This window comes from Salmo salar, chromosome ssa06 (assembly GCF_905237065.1).
Source record: "Salmo salar chromosome ssa06, Ssal_v3.1, whole genome shotgun sequence".
NCBI classification, from domain to species: Eukaryota; Metazoa; Chordata; class Actinopteri; order Salmoniformes; family Salmonidae; genus Salmo; species Salmo salar.
The window spans coordinates 89,411,353-89,427,196 of record NC_059447.1 but is presented as its reverse complement, the minus strand read 5'-3'; the positions used below and the strand labels follow the sequence as shown (position 1 = coordinate 89,427,196).

Below are 15,844 nucleotides of genomic sequence, written 5' to 3'. Positions count from 1 at the left end.
GTATATTATATTATACCTGTCTACCCCTACCTGTATATTATATTATACCAGTCTACCTAACTGCATATTACATTATACCAGTCCCTCCCTACCTGTATATTATAATATACCAGTCTACCCCTACCTGTATATTATATTATACCGGTCTACCCCTACCTGTATATTATAATATACCAGTCTCCCACTACCTGTATATTATAATATACCAGTATACCCCTACCTGTATATTATATTATACCGGTCTATCCCTAACTGTATATTATAATATACCTGTCTCCCACTACCTGTATATTATAATATACCAGTCTCCCCCTACCTGTATATTATAATATACCAGTCTCCCCCTACCTGTTTATATTATACCTGTCTTACCCTACATGTATATTATAATATACCAGTTTATCCCTACCTGTATATTATAATATACCAGTCTACCCCTACCTGTATATTATACCAGTCTACCCCTACCTGTGTATTATATTATACCAGTCTACCCCTACCTGTATATTATATTATACCAGTCTACCCCTACCTGTATATTATAATATACCAGTCTACCTACCTGTATATTATATTATACCAGTCTACCTACCTGTGTTTCCCACCACCAGCAGATTGGAGCCCTGGCTGATCTTGATACTCAGCTCTTCAACCAGCAGCTGCTCAGAGAAGGGACTCTTGTAGGACACACAGTCCAGGATGAAGGCTGTGTCTGCTGGACCACTGTGGACCTTGTCACTGGATGGAGAGGGGAGGGGAGGTGAAGAGGAGGAAGCAGTTAGCCTAGTGGTTAGCAGGTAGCCTAGTGGTTAAGAGCATTGTGCCAGTAACCAAAAGGTCGATGTGCCCTTGAGCAAGGCACTTAACCTTAATTTCTCCTGTACGTCATTCTGGATAATGTCATTCTGCAAAATGACTAAAATGTAAAAATGCCAAACATAGGAGAGGAGAGAAAATCCTTAATTATGTTCCTTTCTGCGTTCTCCGCTTTGTGATTGCACTCGTAATCCGACCTTCAAAACTCATTCCTGTGCTCTGTTTGAGTACTCTGGAGATGGAAGCCAGCTTAACGGGACATACTGCAGCCTGTTTGAGTACTCTGGAGATGGAAGCCAGCTTAACGGAACATACTGCAGCCTGTTTGAGTACTCTGGAGATGGAAGCCAGAATGCAGTTGGAGATGAGCCTGCTTAACGGAACATACTGCAGTCTGGTTGAGTACTCTGGAGATGGAAGCCTGCTTAACGGAACATACTGCAGCCTGTTTGAGTACTCTGGAGATGGAAGCCTGCTTAACGGAACATACTGCAGTCTGTTTGAGTACTCTGGAGATGGAAGCCTGCTTAACGGAACATACTGCAGCCTGTTTGAGTACTCTGGAGATGGAAGCCAGCTTAACGGAACATACTGCAGTTGTTTTACCTGTCAAAGTCGTAGGAATCTCCTGATGCAGGGTCGTAGTCACAATGTGTCCTCGAGATATCATCCATTACTTCCCTCAGCTCTCCTATCCTGCCCACAACACACACAGCATGACAATAAGCTTCTGGGTGTTACTACACACACACACACACACACATACACATGGTTGATCAGTATGCGTAATGTTACCTGTGGGTGTATCCAGCCACGTCTGACAGAGTGGTGGACAGGTCTATTAGCTGACTAAAGCAGCTTATCAAGTAGATACATACAAAGGCATTCTGAGAGAGAGAGAGAGAGAGAGAGAGAGAGAGAGAGAGAGAAGGGACAGAGGGACAGAGAGGGAGAGACAGGGACAGAGGGACAGAGAGGGACAGAGAGAGAGAGAGAGGGACAGAGAGGGAGAGACAGGGACAGAGGGACAGAGACACAGAGAGGGACAGAGAGAGAGAGGGACAGAGAGATAGAGGGACAGAGAGAGAGGGACAGAGAGAGAGAGAGACAGAGAGAGAGAGGGACAGAGAGAAAGACATTTGTGACTGTGTGTGGTCAAGCACTGCAAGACAGAATAAGAGGAAGTATTGACAACAGGACTATAAAGGTCCCCTAGTTCAGGAGCTCCATTCTCTTCCTCTCCAAGACAGGACATTACATACAGTGACTTAGCGATAACCTTTTTAACGTATAGCAGATGGTATATACTGCCACCCAGAGGATAGAGGCGGTAATGACAGTAATGAGGGCATGGAAGACAACAAGTAAACTGTGGAGAGAGAGGGGGAAATACAGTGGCCTACCTTACTGATGAGGACAATGCCCCCTAGACTACTGTACCTTACTGATGAGGACACTGTCCCTTGGACTACTGTACCTTACTGTTGAGGACACTGTCCCCTGGACTACTGTACCTTACTGATGAGGACACTGTCCCCTGGACTACTGTCCCTTACTGATGAGGACAATGCCCCCTAGACTACTGTACCTTACTGATGAGGACACTGTCCCCTGGACTACTGTACCTTACTGATGAGGACACTGTCCCCTGGACTACTGTACCTTACTGATGAGGACACTGTCCCATGGATCACTGTACCTTACTGTTGAGGACACTGAGCTCCCCTGGACTACTGTACCTTACTGATGAGGACACTGTCCCCTGGACTACTGAACCTTACTGATGAGGACACTATCCCCTGGACTACTGAACCTTACTGATGAGGACACTGTCCCCTGGACTACTGTCCCTTACTGATGAGGACAATGCCCCCTAGACTACTGTACCTTACTGATGAGGACACTGTCCCCTAGACTACTGTACCTTACTGATGAGGACACTGTCCCCTGGACTACTGTACCTTACTGATGAGGACACTGTCCCATGGATCACTGTACCTTACTGATGAGGACACTGAGCTCGCCTGGACTACTGTACCTTACTGATGAGGACACTGAGCTCCCCTGGACTACTGTACCTTACTGATGAGGACACTGAGCTCCCCTGGACTACTGTACCTTACTGATGAGGACACTGAGCTCCCCTGGACTACTGTATCTTACTGATGAGGACACTGTCCCATGGATCACTGTACCTTACTGATGAGGACACTGTCACATGGATCACTGTACCTTACTGATGAGGACACTGAGCTCCCATGGACCACTGTACCTTACTGATGAGGACACTGTCCCATGGACCACTGTACCTTACTGATGAGGGCACTGTCCCCTGGACTACTGTACCTTACTGATGAGGGCACTGTCCCCTGGACTACTGTACCTTACTGATGAGGACACTGTACCTTAATGATGAGGGCACTGTCCCCTGGACTACTGTCCCTTACTGATGAGGACACTGTCCCCTGGACTACTGTACCTTACTGATGAGGACACTGTCCCCTGGACTACTGTACCTTACTGATGAGGACACTGTCCCCTGGACTACTGTCCCTTACTGATGAGGACACTGAGCTCCCCTGGACTACTGTACCTTACTGATGAGGACACTGAGCTCCCCTGGACTACTGTACCTTACTGATGAGGGCACTGGTCCCCTGGATCACTGTACCTTACTGATGAGGACACTGAGCTCCCCTGGACTACTGTACCTTACTGATGAGGACACTGTCCCCTGGACTACTGTACCTTACTGATGAGGACACTGTCCCCTGGACTACTGTCCCTTACTGATGAGGACACTGTCCCCTGGACTACTGTACCTTACTGATGAGGACACTGTCCCCTGGACTACTGTACCTTACTGATGAGGACACTGTCCCCTGGACTACTGTACCTTACTGATGAGGGCACTGTCCCCTGGACTACTGTACCTTACTGATGAGGGCACTGTCCCCTGGACTACTGTACCTTACTGATGAGGACACTGTACCTTACTGATGAGGACACTGTCCCCTGGACTACTGTCCCTTACTGATGAGGACACTGTCCCCTGGACTACTGTACCTTACTGATGAGGACACTGTCCCCTGGACTACTGTACCTTACTGATGAGGACACTGTCCCCTGGACTACTGTCCCTTACTGGTGAGGACACTGTCCCCTGGACTACTGTACCTTACTGATGAGGGCACTGAGCTCCCCTGGACTGAGGTTGTTATAAACACCAGAAAAGATGGGGATGGAGATAATGATGTAGCTGAGGATACCACCCAGGTAGTCAAAGGTGTTCACTCCAACTGAGAGAGGAGAGGACAGAGGAGGAGGAGGGCGGGAGAGGAAGAGAGGAGGAGAGAATAGGGTGGGTGGAGGAGGAGAAAAGAGAGGAGAGGAGGGTTGTTTAGATCCTACCATTTGCATTAGGATAATTCTAGAGGTCTCAATTTCAGATGAACGGAGAATTTTTTTTTTTAAACACAATCAATCAGACGTACGTGTGTGTGTGTGTGTGTGTGTGTTCCTTACTGTACAGCCAGAGTTCCTTGTTCATCAGACTCTTCTGGCAGCGCAGCAGCGTCTGCAGTCTCCTGTCCGTTCTCATGTGTTCCACCTTACCAGCTCTGTATTCAGGTTAAACAGCACAGACCAATAAGTCTTAATGCATAGACACAAGACGGACAAATCATATCACAGTCCAACCCATGTGGCTGACTTGTGTTTGACTGACCTGTAGAAAGAAGCAGACTCTGCGTTGGACCGGATCTGCATGTGCTTGAACCTGGAAGTAAAAACCCAAAGTCACTTGATTGGTCACTTCACTTAAAAATATCACGTGAAAGAAAGTACAGCCTATCATGTCCCATATCCCATTTATCTATAATATTACAAGGTAACACAATTGGCAGTATGTTTGCCAATTACATACAAACTAAGGGTGTATTTATTATTCCTGTACCTGAAGTCTCCCTCCAGTTTCTCCTGTTCAAACAGAGTTGAAACAATTGGCCCCATGAGGATTTTATTGGTGATAGTCCCGACTATGAAGTAGCCAAAGATACTAACAGGACCGATCCAGCCAGTGCTACAAGGATAAGGGGGAAGAGATGGAGAGGGGGGGATAAGAGATGGAGAGGGGGGGATAAGAGATGGAGAGGGGGGGATAAGGGGGAGGAGATGGAGAGGGGGGATAAGAGATGGAGAGGGGGGGATAAGAGATGGAGAGGGGGGATAAGGGGGAGGAGATGGAGAGGGGGGATAAGAAGAGATGGAGAGGGGGGATAAGGGGGAGGAGATGGAGAGGGGGGGGATAAGAGATGGAGAGGGGGGGATAAGAGATGGAGAGGGGGGGATAAGAGATGGAGGGGGATAAGAGATGGAGAGGGGGGGATAAGAGATGGAGAGGGGGGAAATAAGGGGGAAGAGATGGAGAGGGGGGGATAAGGGGGAAGAGATGGAGAGGGGGGGATAAGGGGAAGAGATGGAGAGGGGGGATAAGGGGGAAGAGATGGAGAGGGGGATAAGGGGGAAGAGATGGAGAGGGGGGATAAGGGGGGAAAGAGATGGAGAGGGGGGGATAAGAGATGGAGAGGGGGGATAAGGGGGAGGAGATGGAGAGGGGGGGATAAGGGGTAAGAGATGGAGAGGGGGGATAAGGGGGAAGAGATGGAGAGGGGGGGATAAGGGGGAGGAGATGGAGAGGGGGGATAAGGGGGAGGGAGAGATGGAGAGGGGGGGATAAGGGGAGGAGATGGAGAGGGGGGGGATAAGAGATGGAGAGGGGGGGATAAGGGGGAGGAGATGGAGAGGGGGGGATAAGGGGGAGGAGATGGAGAGGGGGGGTAAGGGGGAGGGGACATGAGTGATGGATAGAAAAATGTAAACATAAATTTTTTGTCAGCTGGTAGTACTATGGTAGTACTATTCCATGCTAACCACATACCAAACCAATTAACACATCAATGGTAATACTATTCCATGTCATGTCTATGCAAATGTATTCAATCAGACGTTACCAATTCAAATCAAACTGAGGCGCTTATACTCACCTATGAGGTACTATCTGCCTTATAGGGTGTATAACCCATTCAGACCTGTACTAACATTGGTAGGTGTAGTAAACCAGGGTACTAACCTGTAGTAACATTGGTAGGTGTAGTAGACCAGGGTACTAACCTGTAGAAACATTGGTAGGCGTAGTAAACCAGGGTACTAACCTGTAGAAACATTGGTAGGTGTAGTAAACCAGGGTACTAACCTGTAGAAACATTGGTAGGTGTAGTAGACCAGGGTACTAACCTGTAGAAACATTGGTAGGTGTAGTAGACCAGGGTACTAACCTGTAGAAACATTGGTAGGTGTAGTAAACCAGGGTACTAACCTGTAGAAACATTGGTAGGTGTAGTAGACCAGGGTACTAACCTGTAGAAACATTGGTAGGCGTAGTAAACCAGGGTACTAACCTGTAGAAACATTGGTAGGCGTAGTAAACCAGGGTACTAACCTGTAGAAACATTGGTAGGTGTACTAAACCAGGGTACTAACCTGTAGTAACATTGGTAGGTGTAGTAAACCAGGGTACTAACCTGTAGTAACATTGGTAGGTGTAGTGAAACATTGGTAGGTGTAGTAAACCAGGGTACTAACCTGTAGAAACATTGGTAGGTGTAGTAAACCAGGGAACTAACCTGTAGAAACATTGGTAGGTGTAGTAAACCAGGGTACTAACCTGTAGAAACATTGGTAGGTGTAGTAAACCAGGGTACTAACCTGTAGAAACATTGGTAGGTGTAGTAAACCAGGGTACTAACCTGTAGAAACATTGGTAGGTGTAGTAAACCAGGGTACTAACCTGTAGTAACATTGGTAGGTGTAGTAAACCAGGGTACTAACCTGTAGTAACATTGGTAGGTGTAGTAGACCAGGGTACTAACCTGTAGAAACATTGGTAGGTGTAGTAGACCAGGGTACTAACCTGTAGAAACATTGGTAGGTGTAGTAAACCAGGGTACTAACCTGTAGTAACATTGGTAGGTGTAGTAGACCAGGGTACTAACCTGTAGTAACATTGGTAGGTGTAGTAGACCAGGGTACTAACCTGTAGTAACATTGGTAGGTGTAGTAGACCAGGGTACTAACCTGTAGAAACATTGGTAGGTGTAGTAGACCAGGGTACTAACCTGTAGTAACATTGGTAGGTGTAGTAGACCAGGGTACTAACCTGTAGTAACATTGGTAGGTGTAGTAGACCAGGGTACTAACCTGTAGAAACATTGGTAGGTGTAGTAGACCAGGGTACTAACCTGTAGAAACATTGGTAGGTGTAGTAGACCAGGGTACTAACCTGTAGTAACATTGGTAGGTGTAGTAGACCAGGGTACTAACCTGTAGAAACATTGGTAGGTGTAGTAAACCAGGGTACTAACCTGTAGTAACATTGGTAGGTGTAGTAGACCAGGGTACTAACCTGTAGTAACATTGGTAGGTGTAGTAGACCAGGGTACTAACCTGTAGTAACATTGGTAGGTGTAGTAGACCAGGGTACTAACCTGTAGAAACATTGGTAGGTGTAGTAAACCAGGGTACTAACCTGTAGTAACATTGGTAGGTGTAGTAAACCAGGGTACTAACCTGTAGAAACATTGGTAGGTGTAGTAGACCAGGGTACTAACCTGTAGTAACATTGGTAGGTGTAGTAGACCAGGGTACTAACCTGTAGTAACATTGGTAGGTGTAGTAGACCAGGGTACTAACCTGTAGTAACATTGGTAGGTGTAGTAGACCAGGGTACTAACCTGTAGTAACATTGGTAGGTGTAGTAGACCAGGGTACTAACCTGTAGTAACATTGGTAGGTGTAGTAGACCAGGGTACTAACCTGTAGTAACATTGGTAGGTGTAGTAGACCAGGGTACTAACCTGTAGTAACATTGGTAGGTGTAGTAGACCAGGGTACTAACCTGTAGTAACATTGGTAGGTGTAGTAGACCAGGGTACTAACCTGTAGTAACATTGGTAGGTGTAGTAGACCAGGGTACTAACCTGTAGTAACATTGGTAGGTGTAGTAGACCAGGGTACTAACCTGTAGTAACATTGGTAGGTGTAGTAGACCAGGGTACTAACCTGTAGTAACATTGGTAGGTGTAGTAGACCAGGGTACTAACCTGTAGTAACATTGGTAGGTGTAGTAGACCAGGGTACTAACCTGTAGTAACATTGGTAGGTGTAGTAGACCAGGGTACTAACCTGTAGTAACATTGGTAGGTGTAGTAGACCAGGGTACTAACCTGTAGAAACATTGGTAGGTGTAGTAGACCAGGGTACTAACCTGTAGAAACATTGGTAGGTGTAGTAGACCAGGGTACTAACCTGTAGTAACATTGGTAGGTGTAGTAGACCAGGGTACTAACCTGTAGTAACATTGGTAGGTGTAGTAGACCAGGGTACTAACCTGTAGTAACATTGGTAGGTGTAGTAGACCAGGGTACTAACCTGTAGTAACATTGGTAGGTGTAGTAGACCAGGGTACTAACCTGTAGTAACATTGGTAGGTGTAGTAGACCAGGGTACTAACCTGTAGTAACATTGGTAGGTGTAGTAGACCAGGGTACTAACCTGTAGTAACATTGGTAGGTGTAGTAGACCAGGGTACTAACCTGTAGTAACATTGGTAGGTGTAGTAGACCAGGGTACTAACCTGTAGTAACATTGGTAGGTGTAGTAGACCAGGGTACTAACCTGTAGTAACATTGGTAGGTGTAGTAGACCAGGGTACTAACCTGTAGTAACATTGGTAGGTGTAGTAGACCAGGGTACTAACCTGTAGAAACATTGGTAGGTGTAGTAGACCAGGGTACTAACCTGTAGAAACATTGGTAGGTGTAGTAGACCAGGGTACTAACCTGTAGAAACATTGGTAGGTGTAGTAGACCAGGGTACTAACCTGTAGTAACATTGGTAGGTGTAGTAGACCAGGGTACTAACCTGTAGTAACATTGGTAGGTGTAGTAGACCAGGGTACTAACCTGTAGTAACATTGGTAGGTGTAGTAGACCAGGGTACTAACCTGTAGTAACATTGGTAGGTGTAGTAGACCAGGGTACTAACCTGTAGTAACATTGGTAGGTGTAGTAGACCAGGGTACTAACCTGTAGTAACATTGGTAGGTGTAGTAGACCAGGGTACTAACCTGTAGTAACATTGGTAGGTGTAGTAGACCAGGGTACTAACCTGTAGTAACATTGGTAGGTGTAGTAGACCAGGGTACTAACCTGTAGTAACATTGGTAGGTGTAGTAGACCAGGGTACTAACCTGTAGTAACATTGGTAGGTGTAGTAGACCAGGGTACTAACCTGTAGTAACATTGGTAGGTGTAGTAGACCAGGGTACTAACCTGTAGTAACATTGGTAGGTGTAGTAGACCAGGGTACTAACCTGTAGTAACATTGGTAGGTGTAGTAGACCAGGGTACTAACCTGTAGTAACATTGGTAGGTGTAGTAGACCAGGGTACTAACCTGTAGTAACATTGGTAGGTGTAGTAGACCAGGGTACTAACCTGTAGAAACATTGGTAGGTGTAGTAGACCAGGGTACTAACCTGTAGTAACATTGGTAGGTGTAGTAGACCAGGGTACTAACCTGTAGTAACATTGGTAGGTGTAGTAGACCAGGGTACTAACCTGTAGTAACATTGGTAGGTGTAGTAGACCAGGGTACTAACCTGTAGTAACATTGGTAGGTGTAGTAGACCAGGGTACTAACCTGTAGAAACATTGGTAGGTGTAGTAGACCAGGGTACTAACCTGTAGAAACATTGGTAGGTGTAGTAGACCAGGGTACTAACCTGTAGAAACATTGGTAGGTGTAGTAGACCAGGGTACTAACCTGTAGTAACATTGGTAGGTGTAGTAGACCAGGGTACTAACCTGTAGTAACATTGGTAGGTGTAGTAGACCAGGGTACTAACCTGTAGAAACATTGGTAGGTGTAGTAGACCAGGGTACTAACCTGTAGTAACATTGGTAGGTGTAGTAGACCAGGGTGAATGGAGAGATGATCAGTCTGCTGGCCATGGTGCTCATCTGTTTACATAACCTCTCTGTGTCCTGACTGATCCGTTGGTCTCTGGAAAAACACACACAACAAATCTGTAAATTGTCAAATGAGTGAGAGAGGAGAGGTTGAGACTATGTCAGTGTGTGTGTGTGTGTGTGTGTGTGTGTGTGTGTGTGTGTGTGTGTGTGTGTGTGTGTACGCGTACGGGTTATCAATGTCCTCTCTGAGCACGTTGAGTGTGTAGTAAACATTCCCCTGGAAGTAAGCTCTGTGGAGACTCTCTGTTAAAGACTTCCTCCAACTGACAGACATCAGACTGCAGATATACTGGTCCACACTCTTCAACTAGGGGAGAGAGAGAGAGAGAAAAATAGATTTAGCCTCTACTCAAATTGGTTGGGTGAATTTCAAGACAATAAATCAAATCTTCACATTAAAAAAAAATTGCTGATTTTGTAACTTATGAAATTCAGTCCGGCTGAGTTAACACAATTTCTCCCTTGATACCCATTTCCTGAAAGACAACGACACCTAGATTACTCAATGACGAGTGCACTTTCAGGGCAGGTCCTATAACACACGGTGAGTGGTTGGAATGACCTGACCTCATAAAAACAGCAGTCAGTGAAGTGTATTTGCTGACATTGTAGTCAGTCCCTTTCAGCATGGACCCCAGCTAACAATTCTAAGGGGATAGAACATTTTTGTAATGTTCTCCTGATGTGTGAGTGTCCAGTTTTCCGTTAGTTAGGGGAAAATTATGTATGTTAGTGAAAATCTCCGGAGAACCTACTGAGCATGTTTTGGCGTAAGAGTTAGGAGAACAATTGCCTCAATGTCAAACAAAACATACCTATAACGTGGTTACCATGTTATCATAATATTCCATATTAAATATTCTGGACACGTTTCATGGGATGTTACAAGAACATTCATGTGTCCAGTTTTCTGAGGATTAGGCGAAGATTCCAGCAGTCACACCAAACATACACAGAAAATAGTTGCCATGTTCTCAGAATATAATACATTCATGTTCTAGACACGTGTCATTGAAACATTGCAAGAACACTCCTGTGTCCAAGGACGTTTAAAAACATAAGACGTTCTGTCATGGTCCCCTGGAGGTTTTTGACTTGTTCCGGTGACATCCCTAAAGACATTTTTAGGACGTCGCCTGATGGTCCCCATGAGACATTTTCCCTCAGATTTTTAAACATTTTTATTACACATCACCCCTTGTTACTGTTGCCAAGCCCATTTAGGCCCTGATTGGTGAACCACTGATCCATTCACAGCTCTTTGTCTGTTCTGTTAGACATTAAGGGAATGGTCTCTTGGAAACAGTCCGTGCACATCACTGCAACATTCCTATGAAAACGTTAGGCAACATTCTCTAAAGTTGTGGGAACGTTTGTTGTTAGCTGGGGGTAAAACGTGAAGGGTATGGAGTGAGTATAAAAAGTTATCAAATTAAAAATGTTTTCAAGTTGACTACAGTGGTGAAGTTGGTAACTGGTCAATGTGCTTGAGAACTAGTGAACTACTCACTGTGGAGTTGAGCAGTATAAGCAGGAAGGCCAACCCTGCGAGGTTCTTGAACGCACCATAGTCCTTGTCAGACAGGACCTCATAGAACTGACTGGGGATGACTCCCACTTGGTAAATGATCAGCTGTTCTGAGGAGAGGGAAGGCGAGTCGGCAAACTGTTAGTGATGCGTCTCAAATGGCAACCTATTCCCTTAATAGTGCACTACTTTTGATGAGAGCCAATGGGGACCGTAGGTGACCTGGTCAAAAGTAGTGCACTATATAAAGGGAATTTGGGACGCACACTTAGACGTGTGGCTTGTAAAACAAAAGAAACAAATGCAGCTCATCTCTTGAAGAGATAAGGCTTTAGTTAGGCCCGTAACTTTACACAACAACAAAAAATCACAGGTTTTCCAGAAATATTTGATACCTTCTGATTCTAGGAATATTCCAACTAGTATATTATTTTTTTACTGGGAAATTTTATTTGAAAGTTATGAAGATTTTGCAACCCTAGTTGCAGCCTTGCATTGTGCCTGTGTGATTGATTCATAGATCTAAAAAAAAATTCACATTGTGAACAATACAATAGTCATCAATAGTCTTACAAACATAACCCCTTCCTCTATCTGATAACAAGAGCACTGAAGCTCCTGAGGGTTTGACAGCCGTCAGTCAATACAGAGAAGTTGCCCTAAATACCTGACTGAGATGTCTTTCAGTTCACCCCAACACATCTTCATTTATCTAGTAGGCAGATAACTACAGGAATGTGCCCTATCGTTACTTCTCTTGCCAACTCCACATTTATTGATCTCTCCACCATTTGTTTGATCACTGATCACTTTATTGGAGTATTCCGTTTACCTCAACCCCCATATGAATAGGCACAGTCTTATTTTATAAGTTATGACGGCGCCTATCTTTCCCATTTATTTGTGAACATAAAATGACACGATCACTTAAAAGCTGACCGTTCCTGTGAGTGTGACTCCCACCAGCGTCCCACCTAGCCCATAGAGGTTAAAAGCTGACCGTACCTGTGAGTGTGACTCCCACCAGCGTCCCACCTAGCCCATAGAGGTTAAAAGCTGACCGTACCTGTGAGTGTGACTCCCACCAGCGTCCCCAACATCAGCACGTTCTGACTGGACCATGATGGGAAGAGAACCCTCTGGATGCTGCAGAACCTCTGGACAAACCTCCAGTCTAGTTTGGGCTTTCTGGGTCACACACACACACACACACACACACACACACACACACACACACACACACACACACACACACTTTGTGGGTCCTGTCATAGTAGATGGTCAAACCAACTAGAGCTGGGAGATGGTCAGAGCTGGTTTTAGCTGGTCCAACCAGCTACTAGCACCATACCAGCTAACTTACCCATCTCAAAACACCTTGAGCTGGTCAAACTGGGTTTTCCAAGCAGCTAACAGTAGGCTATTGCTTTAGCTAGCTGAACATCTCTGCTCATGACAAGGCATGACCACAGCTCCAGCCGTAATAGATTAGTTATGTACATGCTAGTGAAATATATCAATATTCAATTGTCAATGTCGATGCAGTGAAATAGTCCATATAAGCAAAAGAGAAAAACATCAAGCCAACACACACCCACACACCAGCGGATGCATTAGGACCAATGAATCACCTGTCATGAAGCTGAGCTAATGATTAAAAACACTTACCTTTTCGTGCCTTTGACACCCGCCCTTGCCAGTGGTGGCATCTGTACAGTTTTAGCCAAAGAAAGTCACAGTAGGCTATTTTCTGACTTGTATAAACTGACTGGAGATATCAGTGGAGTGATTTCACAACTTGTCCCTGGTATGTGATTGTCACAGCAAGACCACGACAAAGGTACACAGGAAGCAAGCTGGTAAAAATGTCAGTGTAAAGTTGGTTTCTAACTGACCCAAGATCAACCACAGCCTGTCGTTTCCGATGGAAGCTAACTAATCAGGGTGGGCAGAGCCAAGTACCGGGATAGCGAGATCCTATTGGTGCGTTCTAGCTGCTATTAGCATATTCCGTTAGGGAACGCCTACTATGTGAAATGCACGTGCGCAATAACGGAATTCGCCCTTTCATACCTTGTAAACGACGCCATTTTTTTATTTTTTTTTTACTTTGGCAAAGGGTAATGTCTACAAACCTTAGTCCACTCTGTTCGTAAAATATTCTAGTTTTTTAACAGAATACTGTGCTGAGATCAAGTGTTTCATCGATGAGAAAATTAGCAGAATATCTGATAAAATCCATCTTCTCCCACTAACGGCTACTGGACTTCCTCACGTTTCCTGATTTGTCACGAGTGGAAATGCCAACCGGATGCTTCAGATTTATACATCCGGTGAAACATCTGACTCATTGTTCTATACGTGACTTTACTTTACGATCGTCAAAAACAAAAATAACCATTCTTGTTTGTCTTGGTTGTCACCCGATGTGTTAGTTCACTAGCTACAGTAGCTAGACTTGTGGGAAAAGATCTTCTTCGGAGCGTGGAAGTTTCGCTTTGGGGAAAACAGTAGAAGAAGAATGCATGAGGTTCCACTGTTGTAAAATGCACGCTGCCATCTAGTGGACAACTTGAATCAACACAATTTGTTCTTTGGTGACTGTGGTAATGTGTATAATACCGTATATTTTAATCATATATTTGAAGAGATTCATCTTATTTATTTTTTTTAACAACTTTAATAATATTTTTTTAAGAAGAAAAAACAAAAAGAGACATGTATTGTCCTATACATATAGGCCTACCACTGTTGTAATTCCAGAAGCATTGATTTATTCACAATATTCTTATGGCTATTATGGCTTATCTCTCTAGTCTCCTTCACCTCCTAGTCTCCTTTCCTTCATGACTTCTAGGTGCTTGGGTAGCGCTGCATGGCATATAATATATTAGAATACTGGACTCCTTCCTCTTAAATAGTTGCCTTCCCAGTCCTAGTCTTCTTCTTCCTTTGTAGTCTCCTTCCCTTTATGATCACTAGGGGAGCGTTACGTTGAGTTCGTCCCAATAATATCTCCTTTCTCTTGAAGTGTACACTCATTCACTACTTCCCACAAATCTAAAAGCATTGGATTGGTAGAGGCATGAGGGAGTTTCGCCATGTCTTATACTTGTAATTTCCTTTCAAATCAAGTACACACTTTGGGAGGAAGGGGAGGTAATTGGGACGTGACCTTGATGTCAGACACTGCAGGGCCAGTAGGATGATGGCTTTGTTGTGTGCGTTACTGGCAGTGGTCAGTCCTCTCTCAGCCTATCGACAGAGTGAAGCTTGTAGCAAGCTCCCAACGCCCTCCTCCACACAGTCTCAAAAGGGGGGAACACAGAGGGGGGGAATTCATAACTCATTCATAACACATTTATAACACATTAATAATCCTTCATAATACTACATTATACATTCATAACCCTTCATAACAAATTAATAATCCTTCATAATACTACATTACACATTCATAACCCTTCATAACACATACATAACACATTAAAAACACTTCACAGCACATACATAACACATTCATAACCCATACATAACCCTTACAAAACATATTCATACAATTAAAATATTTATTATAATGATTAAGTAACCCTTACATTAGACATTCATAAGCAGAACATAACACATGCATAACCCAAAACGTATCACATTCACAAGTACTACATAACACATTCATAACTCTTCATAGCACATTCATAACCTCTCCAAAAAGCACATTCATAACTCTTCATAGCACATTCATAACCTCTCCAAAAAGCTTATGTCAACTTGTGTACCTTCTCCAGGCTGCTGCGGTGTCCCAGGCTGACCAGGGTCATTCCCAGGCTGACCAGGGTCATTCCCAGCTGCTTACAGCCTCGGTACATCTGCCCCTCTGCCCGTCAACGCACTGGTCGCCTCGTCCAACACTGGGACAGGACGGTTAGAGACATGTATGGTTAGCATTGTTGTATTAGATCCTATGGTTAGTGTAGCATTGAAGCTAATATCGGTAGGGTACAGACTTGCGTATTTAGGCTGCAGGTAGAAGAGTCGGGCAAAGCAAAGCCTCTGCATCTCCCCTGCAAACAGAACATCATAGCTGCAAAGAGAGAGAGAAGTAGAAGAAAGAGAGAGAGAGAAGAGAGAGAGAAACAGAGAGAAAGACACAGAGAGACAGAAACAGAGAGACAGAAACGAGAGAGACAGATAGAGAGCAAAGTCTCAACCATCATCTCAACTCAATCTATTCTATCTTGTCCTGAGGCACATTCTACAGTAAGATACATCGGTCAGATGGACTCAGCAAACAGAACATAGTTGCCATCTTGTTTCTTACCAGGTCCAGTCCACATCCTCATTCAATCCACCGGTTCTTTTAAGCAGACTAGAATCAGACACAGAGTCACAGTAAAACACACACATGCAAA

At 44.6% G+C, this 15,844-nt stretch overlaps 1 protein-coding gene across 5 annotated transcripts in view; it reads right to left on the bottom strand.

Moving 5' to 3' along the window:
- Window positions 1-13,850, bottom strand: part of abcd4 (ATP-binding cassette, sub-family D (ALD), member 4) — a 59,726-nt gene extending 45,876 nt beyond the window's left edge. Inside the window, exons 1-13 of one of the 5 annotated variants that reach the window (XM_045721150.1) lie at window positions 13,104-13,850; window positions 12,502-12,623; window positions 11,418-11,545; window positions 10,075-10,214; window positions 9,832-9,938; window positions 6,358-6,367; window positions 4,772-4,897; window positions 4,544-4,594; window positions 4,342-4,436; window positions 3,994-4,115; window positions 1,612-1,703; window positions 1,423-1,512; window positions 593-738 (exon numbers count right to left, since the gene is read on the bottom strand). In XM_045721150.1, coding sequence (XP_045577106.1) covers window positions 593-738; window positions 1,423-1,512; window positions 1,612-1,703; window positions 3,994-4,115; window positions 4,342-4,436; window positions 4,544-4,594; window positions 4,772-4,897; window positions 6,358-6,367; window positions 9,832-9,938; window positions 10,075-10,214; window positions 11,418-11,545; window positions 12,502-12,623; window positions 13,104-13,144 — 1,270 coding nt within the window. In that variant the 5' untranslated portion in view covers window positions 13,145-13,850. The other 4 variants (XM_045721149.1, XM_045721153.1, XM_045721152.1 and 1 more) reach the window with 4 other exon arrangements.
- Window positions 13,851-15,844: the final 1,994 nt, after the last annotated feature.